General features: G+C 36.5%; 1 protein-coding gene across 1 annotated transcript in view; it reads right to left on the minus strand.

Moving 5' to 3' along the window:
- The window catches only part of FCHO2 (FCH and mu domain containing endocytic adaptor 2), a 120,177-nt gene that overhangs the window by 28,801 nt on the left and 68,495 nt on the right, over positions 1-22,881 (minus strand). The window contains exons 11-17 of the mRNA XM_079791560.1: positions 18,720-18,744; positions 11,620-11,680; positions 10,987-11,159; positions 9,091-9,102; positions 8,700-8,724; positions 6,937-6,979; positions 2,047-2,138 (exon numbers count right to left, since the gene is read on the minus strand). Of these exons, the coding sequence (XP_079647686.1) occupies positions 2,047-2,138; positions 6,937-6,979; positions 8,700-8,724; positions 9,091-9,102; positions 10,987-11,159; positions 11,620-11,680; positions 18,720-18,744 (431 nt within the window). The remainder of the gene's footprint in view (positions 1-2,046; positions 2,139-6,936; positions 6,980-8,699; positions 8,725-9,090; positions 9,103-10,986; positions 11,160-11,619; positions 11,681-18,719; positions 18,745-22,881) is intronic.

Consider the following 22,881-nt stretch of genomic DNA (forward strand, 5'->3'; position numbering starts at 1 on the left):
ATTGAAAAACACTGCTTAGGACCCTCTTCATTCTAAATACAAAACACCATTTTGACATTATCACTAACCAAAAGGAAGACCTAACGACAACTTCAGTTTTTCCTGTACGATTTTAGTTTCCTTAGACAACCTATTAGTAAGGTTATTTTTAAAAAACTAATTAGTAACAAATGCCCATTCAGAAAGGATATAATGACACTTCAGAGTATGTCCAACTATCTATTGACTATCTCTTGTTGTTTTACAAAAATTAGGTACAGATGACTTTCCCTTCAAATTCCAAATTGTTTCAGTTTCAGGTTGCCTAAAACACAATTTTAAAAAATTTGTTTTAAAATATTAGTCTCTAGCCTGGCCTGTGTGGCTCAGTAGTTAAGCCAACATCGACCCAAGAACCAAGAATTCCGGTCAGGGCACATGCCCGGTTGCGGTTGTGGGCTTGATCCCCAGTAGCGGGCATGCAAGAGTCAGCTGATCAATGATTCTCATCACTGATGTTTCTATCTTTCCCTCTCTGAAATAAACAAAAATGTTTTTTAAATAAATATTCATTTCTAAACAATCTAAATACTAGTGTTTGTTTTACTGTTAATAGTAAAATGTTTTATTATTAATAGTAAAATGTTTCAACAAGGCTTATTGTTTTGTTAATAATGCCAGAGTGCAAAAGATTTTAGAATTTGTAAGACCCAGGTTTGAATCTATGCTTCATCATTTCCTAGTTATATAATCTTAGAGAAGTTCCTGATATTATAAAATGGGGACAATAAAAACAACTTCATGCAGCAGTTAATGAAGTGAAAGTAAATAACACATATGTAACTCCTAGCAGAGTGATATAGCAGAATCTCAATTGATTCAAATTCTTTCCCACTGTTCAGCACTCCCTTAACCCCCAATACTACATGTTAATGACATTTCTAAAATCCCAGAGAAGGTTGAAGAGCAACTTAGAGAAATTTTATTTCCTTGCTTTGAACAAGCAGTGATTTTATTAAACACTAGAGGCCCGGTGCATGAATTCGTGCACCAGTGAGGTCCCTCAGCCTGGCCTGTGGGATGGGGCCAAAACCGGCTCTCCAAAATCCCCTGAGGGGTCCCGGATTGTGAGATGGCACAGGCCAGGCGGAGGGACCCCACCAGTGCACAATCGGGGCTGGGGAGGGATGCGGGAGGTTGGCCAGCTGGGGAGGAATCGCAGGAGGGCTCCAGGGCGTGTCTAGCCTGTCTCACTCTGTCCCGATTGGCCAGACCCCAGCAGCAAGCTAAGCTACCAGTGGGAGCATCTGCCCCCTGGTGGTCAGTACACGTCATAGCAAGCAGTTGAGTGGCCTTAGCATATCATTGGCATATTGTGCTTTGACTGGTTGAATGGATGACCGGACACTTAGCATATTAGGCTTTTATTATATAGGATGCGTTTTTTTGATGCCTGCTTTGAGTGTTGGCAAATGGGATTTTTTATTTTGAAGAAAAGAGAAGCTTAACATATTATTGCCAAAACAATTAAAAAGGATTCATCAAGTCCTTTCAGACTTGGGAATTGCTTGGGAAGTGCTAAAACCTTTCTGGAAAGCAGTTTGGCAATAAGTAGCAATGAGCATACCTTGTAACTCATAATTCATATATTGAAAAATTATTATAAGGATACTATGAGACATGTGCACAAAACTTGTTATATTGATGAATATTCATAATATTAGAAAATTAGATCCAATGTAAATGTCTATCAAGAAAGCACTGGTTTACATTAATGCATATGTATACAGTTGAATTTTATCTATAAACAATAAGATTATTTGATGCCTACAAATAACAGGTTTTTTTTCTCACTAATATGTTAAATTTTTATGGTTTAAACCATAGGCCCTTTACGCTAAGTTAAAAAAAAACAACAGTATAAAATCACTTTTATCTGGCAATATGATCTGAGGACAAGTTAAAACATTTTTGATCATTAAGTATAACGATAAGTAATGAATAAATCAATTAGAAAAATTACTGAATTCCTCAGTTTAAAATATATATGTATGTATATATATTTACCTGATGTTGATGAAGTTAGTGAAGCTGAAGATGAATCAAGAGAAAGTCCACCAAACAGGGGATCCCAAGCAAGTAAATCACTGGTTCCTTTCCTACCATAATATTTTTAAAATATTTTAATAAAGGAATATTTTATTAATATAAAATTTAGTCAATATCATTTTGCAGAATTATAATAGTTCAACATATATGATTAAAAAGTTTAATGTTCTGCCACTGGAATATGTGAAGAAACTTTAAAAATGTAATAAACCAATTTGTTAACTATTATATGCAGGATCTACAGTAACATTGTGTGAAGATGATAGAAAGAGATAGAAGATTAATCCCCAACAATCGCACCTTGTTATACTCTTAACAATCTTAGGAGCTGTCCGAATGGAAATAATGATTTCAGCTTTACAAATGAAAAAAGCAGCATGGAGTCTCTAAATAAGCTGCTTAAGGACGCACAGCTACTTAATTCTATAACAATGTCAGGTCTTAAGTGATATGAAATCAGAAATTTTATAAGATCATACTTATTTTCAAAGAAAAAGAGGAAAGGGTTTTTTAAAAAGTATTTCTCATGTACATAAGTAAACCCAACACTTGATATAAACTTCAAAGATCTTATCACTGCAGTAGATCATGCAAGGGCAGGGTTTCTCCCTGGACAAGCCACTGCCTGAGACACTAAAGCAGCCTGGTGAAATATCTGGGGCAGACCTGCCTTTTTGAGACATAATCAAAACCATGGACAAAATCATCAAGGGAATCAACATTCTAGTTTCAAAAAACTATGTGCTGCATAACCGAAGTTTTCTTCCACTGACCTCTTGGAATCAATGCATTGTACTGGTTACTCTCTGGATTCAACACCTTGCTCTTTAATACAAACTTTTATATGAATACTAGAAGCCTGGTGCACGAAATTCGTGCACTTGGCGGGGGTAGGGAGGGTGTCCCTCAGCCCAGCCTGCACCCTCTCACAGTCTGGGAGCCCTCAGGGGATGTCTGACTGATGGCTTAGGCCCATTCCCCAATGCGCTCGCCAGCCATGAGCCTGGCTTCTGGCTGAGCGGTGCTCCCCCTGTGGGAGCGCACTGACCACAGGGGGAAGCTCCTGCGTTGAGCATCTGCCCCCAGTGGTCAGTGCACATCATAGTGACCGGTTCCACCATTCAGTTGATTTGCATATTAGCCTTTTATTATATAGGATAGCCTCTAGTCTTTTTTTATTTTTATTTTTAATAAATCTTTATTGTTCAGATTATTACAATTGTTTCTCCTTTTTTCCCCCCATTTCTCCCCATCACCCGGTTCCCTCCCCCCCCCCCGTTGTCCTTATCCATAGGTGTATGATTTTTGTCCAGTCTCTTCCCATACCCCCCACACAGACACCCCTTTCCCCCTGAGTATTATTAATCCACTCCCATTCTATGCCTCTGATTCTATTATGTTCACCAGTTTATTCTGTTCCTCAGATTTTTAATTCACTTGATTTTTAGAATCACTTGTTGATAGCTATGTATTTGTTCATAATTTTTATCTTTACTGTTTTCTTCTTTTTCCTCCTTTTAAAGAATACCTTTCAGCATTTCATATAATACTGGTTTGGTGGTGATGAACTCCTTTAGCTTTTTCTTATCTGTGAAGCTCTTTATCTGCCCTTCAATTCTGAATGATAACTTTGCTGGGTAGAGTAGTCTTGGTTGTAGGTTCTTGCTATTCATCACTTTGAATATTTCTTGCCATTCCCGTCTGGCCTGCATAGTTTCTGTTGAGAAATCAGCTGACAGTCGTATGGGTGCTCCCTTGTAGGTAACTAACTGTTTTTCTCTTGCTGCTTGTAAGATTCTCTCTTTGTCTTTTGCCCTTGGCATTTTAATTATGATGTGTCTTGGTGTGGTCCTCTTTGGATTCCTCTTGTTTGGGGTTCTATGCGCTTCCTGAACCTGTAAGTCTATTTCTTTCACCAGGTGGGGGAAGTTTTCTGTCATTATTTCTTCAAATAGGTTTTCAGTATCTTGCTCTCTCTCTTCTGGCACCCCAAAAATTCGGATATTGGTACGTTTAAAGCCATCCCGGAGGCTACTTACGCTATCCTCACACTTTTGGATTCTTCTTTCTTTCTGCCTCTCTGGTTGGGTGTTTTTTTCTTCCTCATATTCCAGATCTTTGGTTTGACTCTTTGGGTGCGGTGGTCTACTCTGTATATTCTTTATTTCAGACAGTGTATGCATAATTTCTGACTGGTCCTTTTCCATTTTTTTTGGTATTCTCATTTAGGTCCTTGAAGGTCTCTTCAAGTTTCTCAGTGGTTTTTAGAAGATTCTTGAGTAACCTTATAAATATGGTTCTGAACACTGTGTTGTCCATTAGTTTGCTTTCATCTATCTCTCCTACTTGTGACATACTGCGATGTCTCCACATTTTGGCTGCCTCCCTGTGTTGATGGAGTGGCTTTGTGTGGTCGGTGACCTATAGGGGCCGGTAGCTCAGCTTCCCCAATCACCCTAGGTGGTCGCTCTTGGTACTCCCCTTTGTGGGCTGAGTGGAAAGTCTTGGTGTAGTTAAAAGCCCTGATTACTGTTGGTACACTGGGAGGAATTGACCTCCAGTCCAATTGGTTGTGAGGGCCTGCTGTGTCTATAACGGAAGAATTGCTGTGCTGGAGACACAGTAGGGCTTTGGTGCTCACTGAGTCTGCCTCTTGAATGTGTCCCTTATGAGTGGTTGAAATCTGGTGTCGTCCACACCGACATAAAAGTCACTCTCACTCTCCGACCGATGGCCGAGAGTCCCGTAGGCGTCTGAGTCCCCCACGTGTCCCCAGAAACTGGAGTTCAGAGTGGTTGGGATTGTTGGTATCACTGGCAGGAGTTGATCTCCAAGCCAGTTGGCTGTGAGGATCAGCAGTGTCTCCGCTGGGAGAGCTTCTGTGCTCAGCTTGGATGGGGCGGAGTCTCAGGGTGTCGCAGACAAGCTTTGGTTTCCCGTCTGCTCCGCCCTAAGAGGGGCGGTTTCTCCATGCCCGAATTAATGGCTGCGCGCCTCTGAGAGAAGGCAGCTTTCGAGCCTCTCCCGCTGCCTAACAGACCAATTTCTCCCCAGCTGGGGCTGGATTTCAGTGCAGACCAGAGGTTTTGTTTTTCTCCCGAACGTGAAATCCAGCCACTGGGAGGGCTGTGCTCAGCTTGGATGGGGCGGAGTCTCAGAATGGTGCAGACAAACTTGGTTTCCGTCCGCGCTGCCCTAAGAGGGCAGGTTTCTCCGTGCCCTAATCAATGGCTGCACGCCTCTGAGAGAAGGCAGCTTTCGAGCCTCTTCCGCTGCCAAACAGACCAGTTTCTCCCCGACCGCAGCTGGATTTCAGTGCAGTAGGGAGGTTTTGTTTTTCTCCCAAATGAGAAAGCCACGTAGCGTCTGCTGCCCTCCCTCTCCGCGCCGCTGGAGCAAGCCTGTGGTGTATTCAGCCGCCCGCCCTTTCCGCGCTCACGGATCTCCGCACCTCCACAGCTCCTGAGGCTCAGTGTCCCCGTCTCTTTTTTTCTCTAGTTGTAGGTTTTCCACTCTGCCAACTTTCCGGTGGTTCTGGACGGTGTGCGCTCTGTTTTCCAGTTGTAGTTTCAAAATTGTTGTGGCAGGCAACAATTAGGTGTTTACCTTATGCCGCCATCTTGGTTTCTCCTAGCCTCTAGTCTTGAAGCAGCCCTACTTAGCCACTACCTCCTTTTTAAATGTTTTCCAGCTTTATTGAGGTACGCTTGACATTAAAATTGTATGTATTTAAAGTGTAAAAAAAGAATAATCTCCATAAAAAAATATTTTAATGTATCAAACTGCCATTATTTTCTTAAATATTTTTTAAAATCTTAGAAAACAGGCCCACTATATAATAAAAACATTACAGTGATCTACAGCCACATATCTTGTATCTCAACATGCACCTACATGGACATACTACATCTTGCATGATGAAGCCTAGAATTACAATTGCATATGATTCCTAAAAACACAGTTTAGAAAACTTATATAACTAGTGCTTAGCTTGAAAAGTATAAAATAATTTTAAACTATCCATTTATTATTTAACTTTTACTCATGCAAAAAGCATTAAAAGAAAGTATTCTTATTTATAGATACAGAAGTGAAAAAAGACCCATGCCACATTGGCTTAAATTATTTTTTCTTTTTAACAGCTGGCAACATTCCTTCTAACCTCTCCTTTTTCAACTTGAGACACTTCCTTACTTTGAAGCTCATGCAGTATACAGTCTGTTTTACAAGGTCACAGCCAAAATTGAAGGGAAAAAGTAAGAAATTTTTCATGAGAATAACTAGTTGAAATACAAATATGTATGAACTTGGAAGACTATCAATTATTTAGAAGCAATTAAGCCATCAAGGCCAAATACAGTTGAATGGATTTTTTACATTATTATAAAAAATTACTGTCAAATGAGAAATAATTAAAACAATGAAAAACTCCACCTGGCATCTGACAGCTTAAGAAACAAGGTAATTCACAATACTGGAATTGAAACTGCAGAGATAATAAAATTCTAGAAAACAGGACAAAGGATACTTTAAAGGTAGTGGGAAGGAAAGAATAAAAAGGTGGAGGAAATAGGACTTTTAGGGCAGTCATACTATTCTGAATACCACAATGGTGGACATACTATTATCCATTTGTCAAAACTCGAAGGATGTATCACACCAAGAGTAAACTTTAGTGTAAACCATGGATTTTGGGTTATAATAATGTGTAATTTGATGGGGGAAGCTGAGCCTATGTGGGGGCAGAGTATATGCAAAAACTCTGTACCTTTCATTCAATTTTGCTGTGAACCTAAAATTGCTCTAAAAAAATTAAGATTTTTAAAAAAATTTAAACATGGGACTTACTCATTGGATGAAGCAGATGGTTTCGATTTTGTTAACTCTTCACCTAATTAAAAATTATCTCATTACTATAAACAACTTAAAAATTCTGGAATTAATAACAAATATAAACAATTATAGAAAGAAAAAATAAACCTTTAACAAGTTTTCTATTGTAAAGAATATTAAAATAATAAGACTTAGAGCTTCTGCTAAATCTTTATTTCTTCTAATATCTCATGAAAAATGACAAGTCAAATCAACTAACTTCTTGTAATTATTAAAATAAAATGGCTTTTGAAAAGAAAAATATGGGCTGCAACTTTAAAGATTAGAACAAATGTTTAAATACTTATGTAAATATCACTCAAGAATTTTAATTGATGGATCATGAAAGCATTTTTCAAATTCTAAGAATATCATTAGTGATTTTATTGGCCAAAAGTAGTTCCCAACTTTTGAAAAACATCCTATTTTTAAAAACTAAAATTTGTATAACAACCTAGAGCAAAAATCTCTGTAAGACAGTCTGTTTTGCTACCTTTGTAACATGAATCATTTCATAAGAACTAATACATAGAGGAAAGGCATCAGTAATGCAAAAGTCATGTTGGTTCATAAGAAACCTTCAGTGCACCTCAATGTTTTGCATCATTAAACAATAGAAGATTACAAAATACATCAACATGGGAAACTGCAACAAACTATGAGGAACAACTCACTGTACATGATGCCCATTCACGCCACCTTCTCCCATTTGGCTCCGTTTAGAGTTTGTTTTGCCTCAAAGTGCTTATTGTGCTGTTATTCTCCATCCTTTTGCAAACTGACTTCATCTTTCTAAGGCGATAGTCCCCTTTTATCCTCATTTTCTTCAAATCCCCTATCATCAAGCTACTCGCCATTTCTTTTTTTTTAAAATAAAATCCTACTTTCTGTTTAGTATGTATTATAAATTTAGTGGGTATTTTTAATTGAGCTAGAATTTTTATTAGGATTGATGCTGAAGTATTTATTAAGCATTGTGTTTACAAAATTGCATAGCTTTTGATTGTGCTGCCCAAACTCTTCACCACACCCTTATTTTTATGCATGGTTCTGCACAAGGTATTAACACCCCCAAAATGTTTTTAATATAATTAAAGTGCTATCCTAAAAACCATGTAATAAAAATTGCAATTGTGATCTGACTTAAAAATAGGTAAAACTACAGATTACTCATCTTATAAAGGCTTTCCAGCTCATGAGGCAGAGTTATACCAATTAAACAGTTTAACATTTTTAATCAGAAGCTACTCTCTAGCTTTGCTGATTTCTAAAAAACGTTGCCCTAGCCAGTTTGGCTCAGTGGATAGAGGGTTGGCCTGCAGATTAAAGGGTCCCAGGTTCGATTCTAGCCAAGGGCACATGCCCGGGTTGCGGGCTCGATCCAGCCCCAGCAAGGGACATGCAGGAGGCAGCCAATCAATGATTCTCTCTCATCCTTGATGTTTCTATCTCTCCATCTCTCTCCCTTCCTCTCTGAAATCAATAAAAATATATATTTTTTTAAAAAACAAACACCAAAACACATTGTAGTCAGGTTTTAAAGTTTATGACATGTCTCAAAGCTAAAAGAGATAATATAAATTATCTTCTGTTAAAAATAAGTATCCTTTTAGTCTGTTGTGAAGGCTCATGATGAGAAAAGACTATTTCTGTAATTAAATATATAAGGCTACAAGCTTAGCAATTGCCTGATAAATTTTAACAGAAATAAAATAACCAACTTAAAATGTCAAACTTACTAGACGAATTCCGATTCATCTGTACCTAAAACAGAAATGAAAAAAACCAAGTGCCATTAAATAATTTAATTTGGCAATGAAGTATTTCATAAAATGTTAATACTGGGAACCTAAAATTTTAAATTGTTTTTAGTATATCTGCTCAATTGTAAACTGTATTTACATAAAAAGATATACAGAAAAACTTTCAGTAGTTTTTGTTTTATAGTAAAATTATACATGTACTTTTAACATTCAATAAAATATTTTAAAATATTATACTACTAAATATCTAAAACAACTTATGACTTGCTAATTTAAAAAATTTAACACATATTTTGAAAATCAATGTTCAAACATTACTATGTGCTGTGCTTATTTTTAAAGTCAATAGGTAAAATCTTGTACTTACTGGGCTGTGTCTCTAGTAGTACATGGAAAGAAAAAAAAAAGACAATCATTTTAGAATTTAAAATATCCTATTTCCCAACTCTAATAATTTGTCTCTTCCTTTCTGAAGCATACTTAAAACCTATACAATTTAAAACACATACATTGTTTGGGGGGAAATACTTAGGCTAGCTGAGCAAACTGGGCAAAAAAAAAATACAATATCTTCTTTTCACAATCAATATTAATAATTAAAAACTTTATGATTATTTTGAGAATGAAATTAATGTGCTCAGTTTTATAACAGATATAAAAGAAAGAAGAGCACAAAAGAGAAAATTAAAATCATCAATGAGCTCACAACTCAGCGATAGATGCTTAACATTTTGATACATATTTCTCTAGGCTTTTATTTTATTTATTTATATATATATCTTAAATCAGTTATGCTCTTACAAAATAAAAAATTTTAATGGTTTCCCTAGCTGGTTTGGCTCAGTGGACAGAGCGTTAGCCTGCAGACTGAAGGGTCCCGGCTTCAATTCTGATCAAGGACATATGCCTATGCTGCAGGCTCAATCCCCAATGGGGGGCGTGCAGGAGGCAGCCAATCAATGATTCTCTTTCATCATTGATGTTTCTATCTCTCTCTCCCTCTCCTTTCTTCTCTGAAATCAATAAAAATACATTTTAAAAAATGATGAATGGTTGCACAACTTTCTATTTCAGATATATATGTTAACCTTGGCATTAATCTGAATGTTCACTAGTAACGGTAGAATAAAACTTCACTTCAGAAATCTGTCTTTTAGTTGGGAAAAAGGTTCTAAAATTAAATTCTAAAAGTGAATGAGAGAAAAAAACTTTTAGCTAAACGAATGCATACAGACTACTTAAAATATATAATTAAATAACAAAATGAAATAGAACTTTTATTCTCTATTATCAAGATGAACAGATTAAAAACAATTATGAATAACTACAAATATACTAAAAAAAACAAAACATGCTTTCCCCCCCATAGTTTAACATTTTTAAATTTAGAGTAAGACAACAATGGAAGGATGTATTATAATTTTTTTCTCCCTCAAAAGATATTAAGTTATGGTATCTTAGAACTGAGAAATAAATCATTATAACGAAAAATTCTTATCTTCCCTTTCCTTCTATGAAAAGTATAGAAAACAAATGTTATTGTGATAGACAAAAAAATGCAGAGATCATTTATTCTTTAAATTCATTTTTACGAAAGTCCCTTCTCGCCGAAACCGGTTTGGCTCAATGAATAGAGCGTCGGTCTGCGGACTGAAGGGTCCCGGGTTCGATTCCGGTCAAGGGCATGTACATTGGCTGCGGGCACATCCCTGGTAGGGGGTGTGTAGGAGGCAGCTGGTCGATGATCCTCTCTCATCGATGTTTCTAGCTCTCTATCCCTCTCCCTTCCTCTCTGTAAAAAAATCAATAAAATATATATTAAAAAAAAAAAAAGTCCCTTCTACATAAAGTTCACAAAACATGGACAAAAACTTTAAAATTCAATGAGGAAAAGATTAATACTGCTAGTTCACAAAATTCTGCCTGAGACACACAGCAGTATTTACAAAATAAAACAAATGGCAGAAATAGATTTTCTACATTTTTGCTTCCTTTGTAATACACTTTCAAAAGAAAGCTAACCTAAGCAAAACTCACAGTTCATTTGACTGTATAAAAATTATAGACTATATTCCTCAAAAAAGATGAATAAAAAGAAAAAATATATAAATTAAATATTTCCTCATCCAACATGCATAAATACTGCTAAATGATGTCTTACTTTTTATTATTCCTAAAATTAACCAGATGCAGGTAGACAAGGTATTTAAAAAAAAAAAAAAGACTTCTATATAAGTATAAACTTGCTCATTTTCTTACTTACAGATATTGCTGGAGAGAGCGTTATATTTCCTATAGATACTTTTAATTCATCCAAGGAAGCCATTGTATGATGTGAGTTATTTGGATGCATAGGTTTAATTTCTATCCGATACTTCTTTGGTTCTTCATCTTCAGAATCAGAATCACTAGATGAGTAGAAATGGTTCTCTTTGGTATGTGAGTATCAGTTAAAAAATTTAGTTTTTAAATTGTCTTAATGCATAATCATATTTACATATTTTTAAAAATAACAAAAACCTTTAAGAGATAAAATAGACTTTAACAGAAATATAACAACTTTTATTAATAAAAACATGTCAAATGAAGAATATGGAGTCATTTTATTATAATTAAAAATTTGAAGACTGTTTATTAAATAGACTAGTGGCCCCTCACTGCCACTTGCCTCAGCTGGCCGTCCCGCCCACCACCGCTGTACCTCTCCACTGCACGTAGCTCTCTTCCCCGCCCTCCTGTAGCTCTCCCCCACTTGTAGCTTGCTGCTCTGCCCTCCTGGTGATCAGTCATTACGCGTCACGGCGTAACAACCATTTGCATATTACCTCTTTATTATATAAGGATTATTTTGACTGTCTACTTATAAGCCATTAAAAATATCCAGATGATAAAAGGATATCATTCTGATTTGCTTCTGGTTTTATACTATAGCCTTCTTCATCTACATCAGGAATGTTCTATGGAAAGAAGAAAAAGAAAACTCTGTAATGATGACTCCAACTACAAAAATATTATTAGAGACTAGGGACCCAGTGCACAAAATCTGTGCACAGGTAGGGTCCCTAGCAGCTGCTGACTGCCGGTCGGGGCACCTCCCTTGCCCTGGCTGCCTGCCGCCGCCAGCCAGGGGCGCCTCCCTTCCCCCTGCCGCTGTCGGCCCCGCCCCCTGGCCAAACTTCCAGTCCAGAGGACAATTTGCATATTAGGCTTTTATTATATAGGATTAGCAAAATAGTCTTAACTATTACTGAGGTGCTATATCATATATCAAATGTCAATAGGTTAACAAAATTCTAACACTCTGGGGAAATTATGTCTTTTTAATTAGCTTCAAATCACACTCCATGCTTCAGATGTCTGAAACAGAAAAGCACTGCAAAATCCAACAGGAGGAACACTGAAAGGAATCAAACAGGTGTTCAGGTAAAAATGCTAGCAGTTCTGTAGACAACCAATATTCACCCAAATTTTCAAAGTAAGGAAATAAAGCACAAGACTGTGTGTGTCTGGGGAAGAGAAGTGATAAAATCAGAGGACTGACAGCTTAAGTTAATTGAAAAATAGAGAACAAAAAAATAGAAATAAAAGACTATCAAGAAAAGTAAAACTGTATTAAAATACTACTCTTTCTTATGAGACTGGCAAAAATTCAAAAGTTTGAATTTTGAATTTCAAAACAGTTGGCAAAGCTGTGGGAAAATGTACTCTTATACTTTACTGTTATAAATACAAAATACTGCAGGTCCTTGAATAAGATTATTTTGTTTTAACAATGACTAGATGCCATGGGAACTTAACTCTTGTTTATATCAATTAACCTATGGTGAAACTGATTTAGTTATATAGTTTCACTTAAGGTCGCAGGACCTATCAACAACATGGAGTACTTACTGTATTGCAACCTCTATAAAGAGAAATTTAATAATATCTAACAAAAATACATATGTGCTTACTCTTCCACTCAGGAATTCCACTTCAAGGAATTTTCCCCAAAGATACACCCCAACTATTTAAAAATACATATACAACAAAATTATTCATCAAAGATTATAACTCAAATATTATTGGAAAGCATAGTTGAATAAACTGTGGTACATACACAAAAACAGTACTATACAGCTATTTAAAAAGAGAGCCCTGGCAATGGTGGCTCAGTGGTTAGTGTGTCAGACTGCGCACTGGAGGGCCGCAGGTTAGATTCCAGTCAAGGGCACATAGGTGGGTTGCAGGTTCCATCCTTCTCCTCCTCTTCACCCCCACCCCACCCACTCCCACCCTCAGGTCAATTGATGGTTCTCTCCCGCTACCCACTTCCACTCTCTAAAAATCAATGGAAAAAATATCCTCACACCTTGGGTGAGAATTAAAAAAAAAAAAGTACAAAAGAATATATATAGTGTAATATATTCTAAGTAAGAAAAAGGAAAATTAAAAAACATGCATACCTGCTAATCTTTTTTTTTTTAATCACCAGAAGGATAAATCAAAACACAAAGTTGGTCATCTACAAGGCAGAGCAATGGAGTAGAACGAATACAGAAGGGAGTGACACTTCTCTAAGTATGCTTTTGTAATTGGGTAAGAACATTTCTACTTTCAGAAAAATATATTCACATTCATAAATGTATGTACATATGTAGGGAGAATGCAAATGTTAAAACAAATTAGTAAGTAAAAAGTTAAGGATATACAAGTGTTCTTTGTACTATTCAGACTTGTATTTTTTTGTAAACTAGAAGTTATTTCAAAATAAAAGTTTTTAAAATGGGAAAAAAAAGAAGACTGTCAAGAAATGCCAGGACATGAGATATCATTGGGCAGCCAATATCCTTCTATTGGTAAAGTTTGCCATTCTTTCTCCAATCACTTGCTAAAACCTCAGCAAGAGGAATACAAAGGATTGCTAATCTGAGTCAGGCATAGCATAAGATCAAGGAGAACTAAAAGCAGAATAAACACTCTGCTGTAGCCCGTAGTGAGTTAACAGGCTAGATATAAACTCTAGAAGTAAAAAATCTAATATAGGGTAAAGAACAGATTACATAGATAAAAATATGACCAGTGATGTAGTTATGACCCTAAAAACAGAGCACTTTCTTTATTTCTATATATTGCTTGCTAATATGCAAATAACACTTAAAAATACTTTAAAAATAAACTTGGCCAAATGTCGATTCATTAGAAATCAAAATATATATTTTTTCCAAAATACTTTATCTCTAATCCCAAGTACTCTAGAAACATATCAGATATTTAATTTCCTAGAGGTTCTTCTATCTGGGATTTGCAGAGGATGTGTTTTTGTTTTGTTTTGTTTTTTTGAGTTGCACAATAAAACTTCTATGTTTTGCACCCCAATAAATTCAATTACAAAAAACAACAACTTAACACTTTCCTTGTTTGCACCTTGGTCCATTCAACCCGTAATTTCTCTATTAGGGCCCAACAATGCTTAGGCAAAGCACTAAATCAAAAGCAGTATGAAGAAGAAAAGAGCAGTTTACTTCCCTCACTAATCTTAAAGGTAGTTTTGGTGGATTGTTGATAATGGTAGTGAGTTAAAAAAAATATATTGGGCCTGGCCGGTGTGCCTCAGTGGTAGAATGTCGACCCATGAACCAAGAGGTCACTGGTTCAATTCCTGGTGAGGGCACATGCTTGGGGTTGTGGACTCAATCCCCAATGGGGCACACAGGATCTCTCATTGATGTTTCTCTCTCTCTCCTTTCTTCTCTCTCTCTCTAAAAATCAATAAAAACATTTTTTAAAAAAATACATTTATATATATTTGGATAGAGCTCACAAGTCAATGGAATGTTTCTCAATCTCTCTGTCTGAAATGGGGCAATTGAACAAAATAAAAGAGCAAGTCACACTTCCTTGGTCAACTTTCAAAATACACAGGACCTCAAAATAATTTTTTAAATTATATAGACATTAAACCAAAAAGAAAATAAACAATTTCCCTTCCAAGGTAGCCTACTAATATTTTTACAAGCAATTAGTAAGACTAGCTATAAATAATAGGAAACAACAAAAAAGAAAGCCTCCTTTCCCTGCTCAGCACCACTGTAATCCTTCTCCCCAAAGATAATCACAATTAAGTGTCTTGTAACTCATTCTCTTTTAAAAAGAGAACACATATACACTAGTTCCCCCACAAAAAATAAATCTTAGGGGGTACATCCCAAGATCCCCAGTGGATGCCTGAAACCATAGATAGTACCAAATACTATGTACACATTTTTTTCCTATACATAAACAACGATGATAAAGTTTAATTTAGGCAAAGTAAGAGAGAGCCCTCAGGGGATGTCCTACTGACGGCCACAGTCTGGCCTCCCTCTGCAGGCTGATCAGGGGAAGGCGCCACCCCCATCACCCCACTGCTGCTGCCACTGCCGGCTGCCAAGGTGTTTTCATCAACACGGACTCCAGTCCCTTCACCACGAAAAAATGACAACTTTCTTTAGGCATTTTCAAGATATCTCTTTCATAGGAGATGACCTTTCTTTCTTTGTTTTTATCCTCACCTGAGGACATTTTTCCATTGATTTTTAGAGAGCGTGGAAGAGAGAGGGAAAGACAGAGAGAAACATCAATGTGAGAGGGACACTTCGATTGGTTGCCACCTGCAAGAGCCCTGACCTGGGCCCTGGCCAGGGAGGAGCCTGCAACCTAGGTACATGCCCTTGATCAGAATCGAACCCAGACTCTGCGGTCTGCAGGCCAAGGCTCTATCCAATGAGCCAAACCGGCTAGGGCAGGATATGACATTTCTTAGCCCCTCCAGCAGCAGACCTTCGTTTTTTCCTCCAGGAGTGAGGTGGAAAAACCCTAGATCACCTTCTTGGATTCTTATTACCTAAGTTACCAAGAACACTGTGAGTGATATACCAGGAGCTTAGCCAATGAGCGGTCAGAAAAGGTGTTTCTTCTGCAGCTCACACGCAGAGGCGGGCGTGCTGGGGCCAGGCGGCGGCCGTGGCTTGGGCAAGCCCCCCAGCCTCTCCACTCCTGGGCCTGAGCTGGGACCGAGCAGTGGCCACAGCTTGGGAAAGCCCCCCTGCCTCTCTGCTCCCGGGCCTAAGCTGGGACCAGGCAGCGACCGCAGCTTGGGCACCCCCCCCCCCCCTGCCTCTCTGCTCTGGGGCTGAGCCATCCATGGCTTGCCTCACAGTGCAAGCAGTCCCCTCCCACCCATCTGCACGCGCAACCTCCTCCTGAGCCGGTTGTGACTGTTACAGCATCCTGGCTAATTTGCATATTACCTCTTTTTATATAGATGGATAGATACTGCAATAAAGGTTATATGAATATGGCATTACTAAGTAAAATAAGGATTACTTGAACACAAGCACAGTGATACTATCACAGTCAAACTGATAAACAAGACAGCTACAAATTGATAACAACCAAGACTAAAGGGTGGACAGTGTGTACAACGTAGATATGCTGGACAAAGGGATGATTCACATCCCAAGTGGGAAGGAGCAGGACAGCATGAGATTTCATCACACTACTCCAAATGGCACACAATTTAAAACTTATGAATTGTTTATTTCTGGAATTTTCCATTATTTTCTGACTTTAATTAACTACATAACTCAAACCGCAGAAAGCAAAATCATGGATGGGAAGGACTTCTGTACCCACACATTCATATTTTAAAATAGCAATTACTTAAAAGTTCATACTTGCTTTTATTTATTTAGTAAACTCATTCCATGTCAGCAGACACAGAGCAAGGTAACTATAATATGTTACTTCATCAGGTGAATGTTTAATAATTTATTTAACCAGTTCCATCTTGACGGATGTGTTTGTTTCCACTTTTTTCTAATATAAACAATTATCTCTACCTCTATCCCTCCCCCTTTTTTTAAATATATTTTTTATTGATTTCAGAGAGGAAGGGAGAGGGGGAGAGAGATAGAAACAATGATCAAACATCATCAACCGGTTGCTTCTTGCACTCCCCCTACTAGGGATCGAACCCACAACCTTGGCATGTGCCCTTGACTGGAATCGAACCAGGGACCCTTCAGTCCCCAGGCCGATGCTCTATCCACTGAGCCAAACCAGCTAGGGCACCTCCCCCTCTTTTTATGCATATCTTGATGAATCACATATAAGTTTGTGAACATAGTCATAACAGTAAACCCCAAGCACTAGAATTGCGAGGTCAAAAGAACATGTATTTCTTATTTGGGGAAATACCACCAATGCATTCCTATTTTGGCCAACATGATAGTGAACACAGTAATTTCATTCTAATTTGCATCAGAATGAGACTACTATTTCGAACATTTCTTATGTTTACTCACCATTTTTATTTCTTATGAAAATTGCCTGTTTTTATTTAATGCCCTTTTCCTACTGGGTGCTTGCTTACCTTTTATATGAATTTGTATAAAAACTTTACAATGGAAAGTAATTAGCCCCTTTTTACATGTCTTGCAAATACATTAACAATTTATCTTTAGTTATTCAAATCCTTCTATGATGTATTTTTTTCTAATTAAAAACATTTTTTTTACACAATCAAATTTATCAATCATTTCTTATATGGCATAAGAATTTTGTGTCCTCTTTAAAAGTCCTTTTCTAATTCCAGGCAAGTACTGACTAAAGTTCAAAATTGGTTCATAGTGATCATTATAGAATAGTATCAATGAGTAAAAATGTTTTGCCCTAACTGGTTTGGCTCAGTGAATAGAGCATCGGCCTGCGGACTGAAGGGTCCCAGGTTTGATTCTGGTTAAGGGCACATGCCCAGGTTGCGGCTCGATCCCCAGTAGAGGGCGTGCAGGAAGCAGCCAATCAATGATTCTCTCATCATTGATATTGCTCTCTCTCTCTTCCTCTTCCTTCCTCTCTGAAATCAATAAAAATATATTTTAAAAATGTATTAAAAAATAAAAATGTTTTAAGGGAATATATATAAAATAAAACATTAAGTACTAAAGGATTTCATGCAATGTTGCAATCATCAAATACTATACATAATTAAGTCCGAAATAAAATGCATGAGTAAATGTCAAACATCTGCTGGCTTTTCCATTAATTAATAAACCAAGGTTATCAAAATAGTAAGTGGTAAGGTAAATGTTATAACTCTAAAAACACTAATGATTCCTAGAGCTCATTAGGAGTCTATTCATTATTTTCACTATAAATTTATTAACAAATGATAGTTTTCTTATTTTAAAGCTGAAATATGAAACAAAATACTAATTTTATCTTAATATAAAACACAATGTTTCACAAAATACCTAGTTATTTATTTTGATATATCATTATGCTGTAACAGATCAAACTGTTTTTGGGCCAAAAGAAACAATAGTTATGCAAGCAAAAACAATAAGTAGAGGAGATGGAAAACTTGGCTCTACTACACTTAACATAACCAGAGTTTAAAGAGCAATTTGAAAAATGTGTCTGTTTACATACTACATATACCATTTGGTAAATCTACTCTCCCACTGTAACCACAGGGAGCTCCATTTGATATCTAAAGAAATATACTAATATAAGAGATAAAAACAAATTTAAAAAAACCATAAAAATATGAACCATGGTTATTTTTTCTAAAATGACAATCTCTTAAATAAAACTTAAATACATGAACGATAAAGTACTATTTTTAAGAGATCTAAGAATAAATTAATAACAGTACCATATTTTAAAATAAAGCAGATTTGATTTCTGACATACTTCCCCCCAAAAAAGCAATATGCTATGCTACTACTCCAATTTTAAAAGTAAAATGTGCATTTTTTAAAGGTAATTAGAAACACCTTCAATTTGATAGGAAAGCAACTGACAATATAAAGCCAAATATGCATCTGTAAAATCATTTTAATAGTGGATTTATAATAACATTAGTATTTTTCTTGAAAAGATTTGTAAACAACTTAACCCAAATATGCTGGGTATTTCCTAATAAAAAAAAGCTCATTTAAGTTGTTTATATCAAAGTAAAAATCTACTTACAAGTGAATCTGCATCAGGGCATTCCCTATTAAGACAAACGAAGGATTAGAAACATTAAGCTATTAGAACTATCTGTTAATAATGCAATATTAAAAGTGTCTACCGTGGTATTTAAGCATAACTTTTATTTAAACTCTACAAAAATACTTAGAGAAATTATCTCATGAAGATTTTTAAAAATGATTTTTAAATTCAAAAGAAGGCATTTCTGTACCCATAACCTATGACATAATAAAACAACACAAGTGGTTTTAAACTACTTTCAAAAGTACTTCTTTTCCTTGAACATACACATGAATCATATCAAGTAAGCTGTCAGTCCTACGAAGATTTGTAGTGGCATTTCATTCTTCAGGGAGAGAAAGTGCAAAACAAAGTTTCCTTCGAAGAAAAAAGCCTGGCTTTTAAAAAAGAAGTTCACATTTATATTTCTTAGTAAATGGTAAAAAACATTTTAAAATAAAATTTTAAAACTTTTTTTAAAGTCTATATTTTCAAAACTGACATTTCAAAGTGCAGTACTTTCTATAAGTTAGTCTATATAAAAAGTTTCAAAACGACTTTTCTCCCAATTCATTAAGTGAGTGGTTAGACTTCCATTAACTTTCTAGTCTAATGTAGTATGTAGTTCAGAACTGATATTTTATCATTTAACTGATATACAAATATGACTTTGGATATAAATAAGCAAAAACTATTACTTAAAATATAAAACTAAACAAAAACCAATCTTCTCAATTAACCTAAAAATGTAAAATTAAAGACACTGAAGCCATGAGGAATAAGATTAGAAAAATTTCTATGTATGCATTCTTTAAAAAATTCATAAATAAAAATTAGAGTGCATATTTAAAAGGCTTTTGGATTAGTTACATATTCTTGGGCTTGAGACAGATAATGCACATAATATCAAGATGTGCCACTTTAACAGAATGAAAATATAGGCATTAAGTACACCTTAAGAACCAAATGAACAATAAAAAGCACTAAATTAACATACAGGATAAACAGATAATCTCTATCTAACCAAAGAGTAAGCACAAATCAGAAACATATACAAATTAAAAATTTTTGTTACAGGAAGATATAGTGGAATATATTGAATAAATGAAAACAGTGTAGAATGACTACACAGCTCTTAATCCAAACTGAGGCACCAAAGGGACAGGGTAAATACAAATCTCATGTCTTTATATCCACTTAAAATCACAAATTTTGGAAAAGAACTTCCTTATTATTGGTAAATGAGGAATCTTAAGTATACTCTGAGGAAATGTTCCACCAGAAAAGGCAGTCATTATAAATTCAATCCCTCTACAGAATCAAATCAATTAAGATGTTAGAACATTTCTACTTTCTACCTTTTTTAAAAAGTACAGTTTAAATATAAAAGCAAGGGTACAACTTCCAAACAGTTTATCCTCTGGCTTTAAGCAGAACTCTTCGGTGTTTATGTCACAGTACTCATCTGCTTGCCTTCACAGTGGGCTCTAAGCGACCTGCGGATGAAGCCCCAGGAAGAGCATACTCTAAGCAGGACCCTCTTCCACAATTGCTGGCATTTCAAAAGCCTGAGGCTATGAGAATAAGTCTGCCAAGAACCTTGGGCATTTTAAGCAAAGCGAATTCTAACATTTTTTTCTGCCAGGAAGTGTTGAAAGAAGGCAATCATGGTACAATGGTTTGAGGATAATTTTCTGCTCTAGCCTTCTCATTAGTAAAAATATTATAATATCCAAATGGCCTATTGATCATACTGAGAAATTACTCATCATGAAAAAGTATTTAATAACACACATATAGCCCTGGCTGGTTTGGCTCAGTGATTAGAGCGTTGGCCTGAGCACCAAAGGGTGGTGGGTTCTCTTCCCAGTCAAGGGCATGTAACTCGATCGCAGGCTTGATCCCAGGCCCAGTAGGTATATGAGCAGGAGGCAACCAATCTATGTGTCTCTCTCTCACATAGATATTTCTCTCTCTCTCCCCCTACCTCCCTTCCACTTTATCTAAAAACAATGGAAAAAATTTCCTTGGCCCAGCTGCCGTGGCTCATCGACCTATGAACCAGGATGTCAGGGTTCAATTTCCAGTCAGGGCACATGCCCGGGTTGCAGGCTTGATCCCCAGTAGGGGGCATGCAGGAGGCAGCCACTCAATGATTCTCTCGCATCATTGATGTTTCTATCTTTCCCTCTCCCTTCTCTGAAATCAATAAAAATATTTAAGAAAAACACACACAAAAAAGAAAAGGAAAATTTCCTCAGGTGAGGATTAAAAATGAATAACTAAAAGTAAATAAATATATAAAAACACAGATATACAAAAATATTGTAAGCTCCCTGAATGAATTGCTGTGAAAAGGACACATTATAAAAATATTTAATTTATGGCCATTACTTTTGTTTGTTACTCCTTGGCCCTTGACCGGAATGGAACTCGCAACACTTCAGGCCAACGCTCCAATCACTGAGTCAAACCAGCCAGGGCTATGGCCATTACTTTTTATAATATAGTCACTAACAGATGAACTGGCTGCATTAAAAATTTACTTACAAATCAATTGTTTAGACTTCAAAATGTATTTCCAATGTTATAAAAAGAGATTAGGTTCCATCCCCTTAGCAAAATACCCCTTTCATAAATGTTCAAAAAAGACATTTGTAGGAGAGATGGCAAATGTCATCTATAGATATAAAGCACTTTGTAATTGTCTTAATTTGTTAACCAAATACCACTTAGATGAGAGGATGAAACAGACATTTAGAATGGCCAGAAATTCTGAAAAACTCAGATGATAAGAATTAGTAGGCAAAAACACCCAAAGCACAAATTGTTCTCTTGTACCGCAAATATGAGTGCCCATCAAAATATTAAATCTCGTGTGAGTTCTGATTATGGTAGAGAAGAATTTTAAACAAATTTTCAGCCAATGTCACTGGGTCAACAAACCACTTAAGACTTTTAATTAGTGTCCTTCAATCTACATGGTTTGAGTAATTACAGAAAGAAGGATTTCTTTTGGTTTTTTTAAAAATATATTTTATTGATTTTTCACAGAGAGGAAGGGAGAGGGACAGAGAGCTAGAAACATCGATGAGAGAGAAACATCGACCAGCTACCTCCTGCACACCCCCCACCGGGGATGTGCCTGCAACCAATGTACATGCCCTTGACCAGAATCGAACCTGGGACCCCTCAATCCACTGATCGACGCTCTATCCACTGAGCCAAACCGGTTTCAGCGAAAGAAGGATTTCTTTAATTCCACTTTGTCTCTGGTTAATCAAAACTCACTGATTCTCAACCCCGATATATATAAGCAATTACATAGGCTGCTTAAAACAAAACAAAGACTATACTGGGGCCTCCTGACCATGAACCTGGTTAAATTGGTCTGAGATAAGGCCAGGCACAGATATATTTAAATTTCCCAGGTAGTTCAAATGTGCTGTCAAGGTAGAAACTTCACTTAGCTAATACTAGTTGAAATTCTTTTTTTTTTTTTAATCCTCACCTGAGGATATACTTTTGTATTGATTTTAGAGAGAGGAAGGGAGAGGGAAGGGAGAGAGGGAGAGAAGGAGAAGGGGGGAGGGGGATGAGAGAGAGAGAGAGAGAGAGAGAGAGAGAGACAGACAGACACAGACATCAATCGGTTGCCTCCTATACACATTCCAGACCAGGGATCATACCTGCAATCTGGTTATGTGCCCTGACCAAGAATCGAACCCGCAACTCTTTGGTGCATGGGAAGATGGTCCAACCAACTAAGCCACACTGGCCAGGACCTAGTTGAAATTCTTACATGCTAAATTATATATTCTTTGCATACTAATTTCTTATTTTTAAAAAAGGTAAATTGAATTTATACTCCATCTCCATCTAAAAATAATGACTGGTGTAAATGTTTGAAACATGTTAGGGTTTTCTTTCTCCAACATTTAACATTTTCCATGTATGCATACAGATGGTCCCCACATACAATGGTTCGACTTAATGGTAGACCGATACCCTAACAGGGCAGAGATGCTACTTGATTCACGATTAGGTTATGTCCTGATAAACCCACTGTAAGTTGAAAATGCTTTTAATGCAATAGCTGACCAAACATCATAGTTTACTTAGCCTAGCCCTAGCCTACTTTAAATGTGCTCAGAATATT

This window comes from Cnephaeus nilssonii (assembly GCF_951640355.1).
Source record: "Cnephaeus nilssonii genome assembly, chromosome: 2".
NCBI classification, from domain to species: Eukaryota; Metazoa; Chordata; class Mammalia; order Chiroptera; family Vespertilionidae; genus Cnephaeus; species Cnephaeus nilssonii.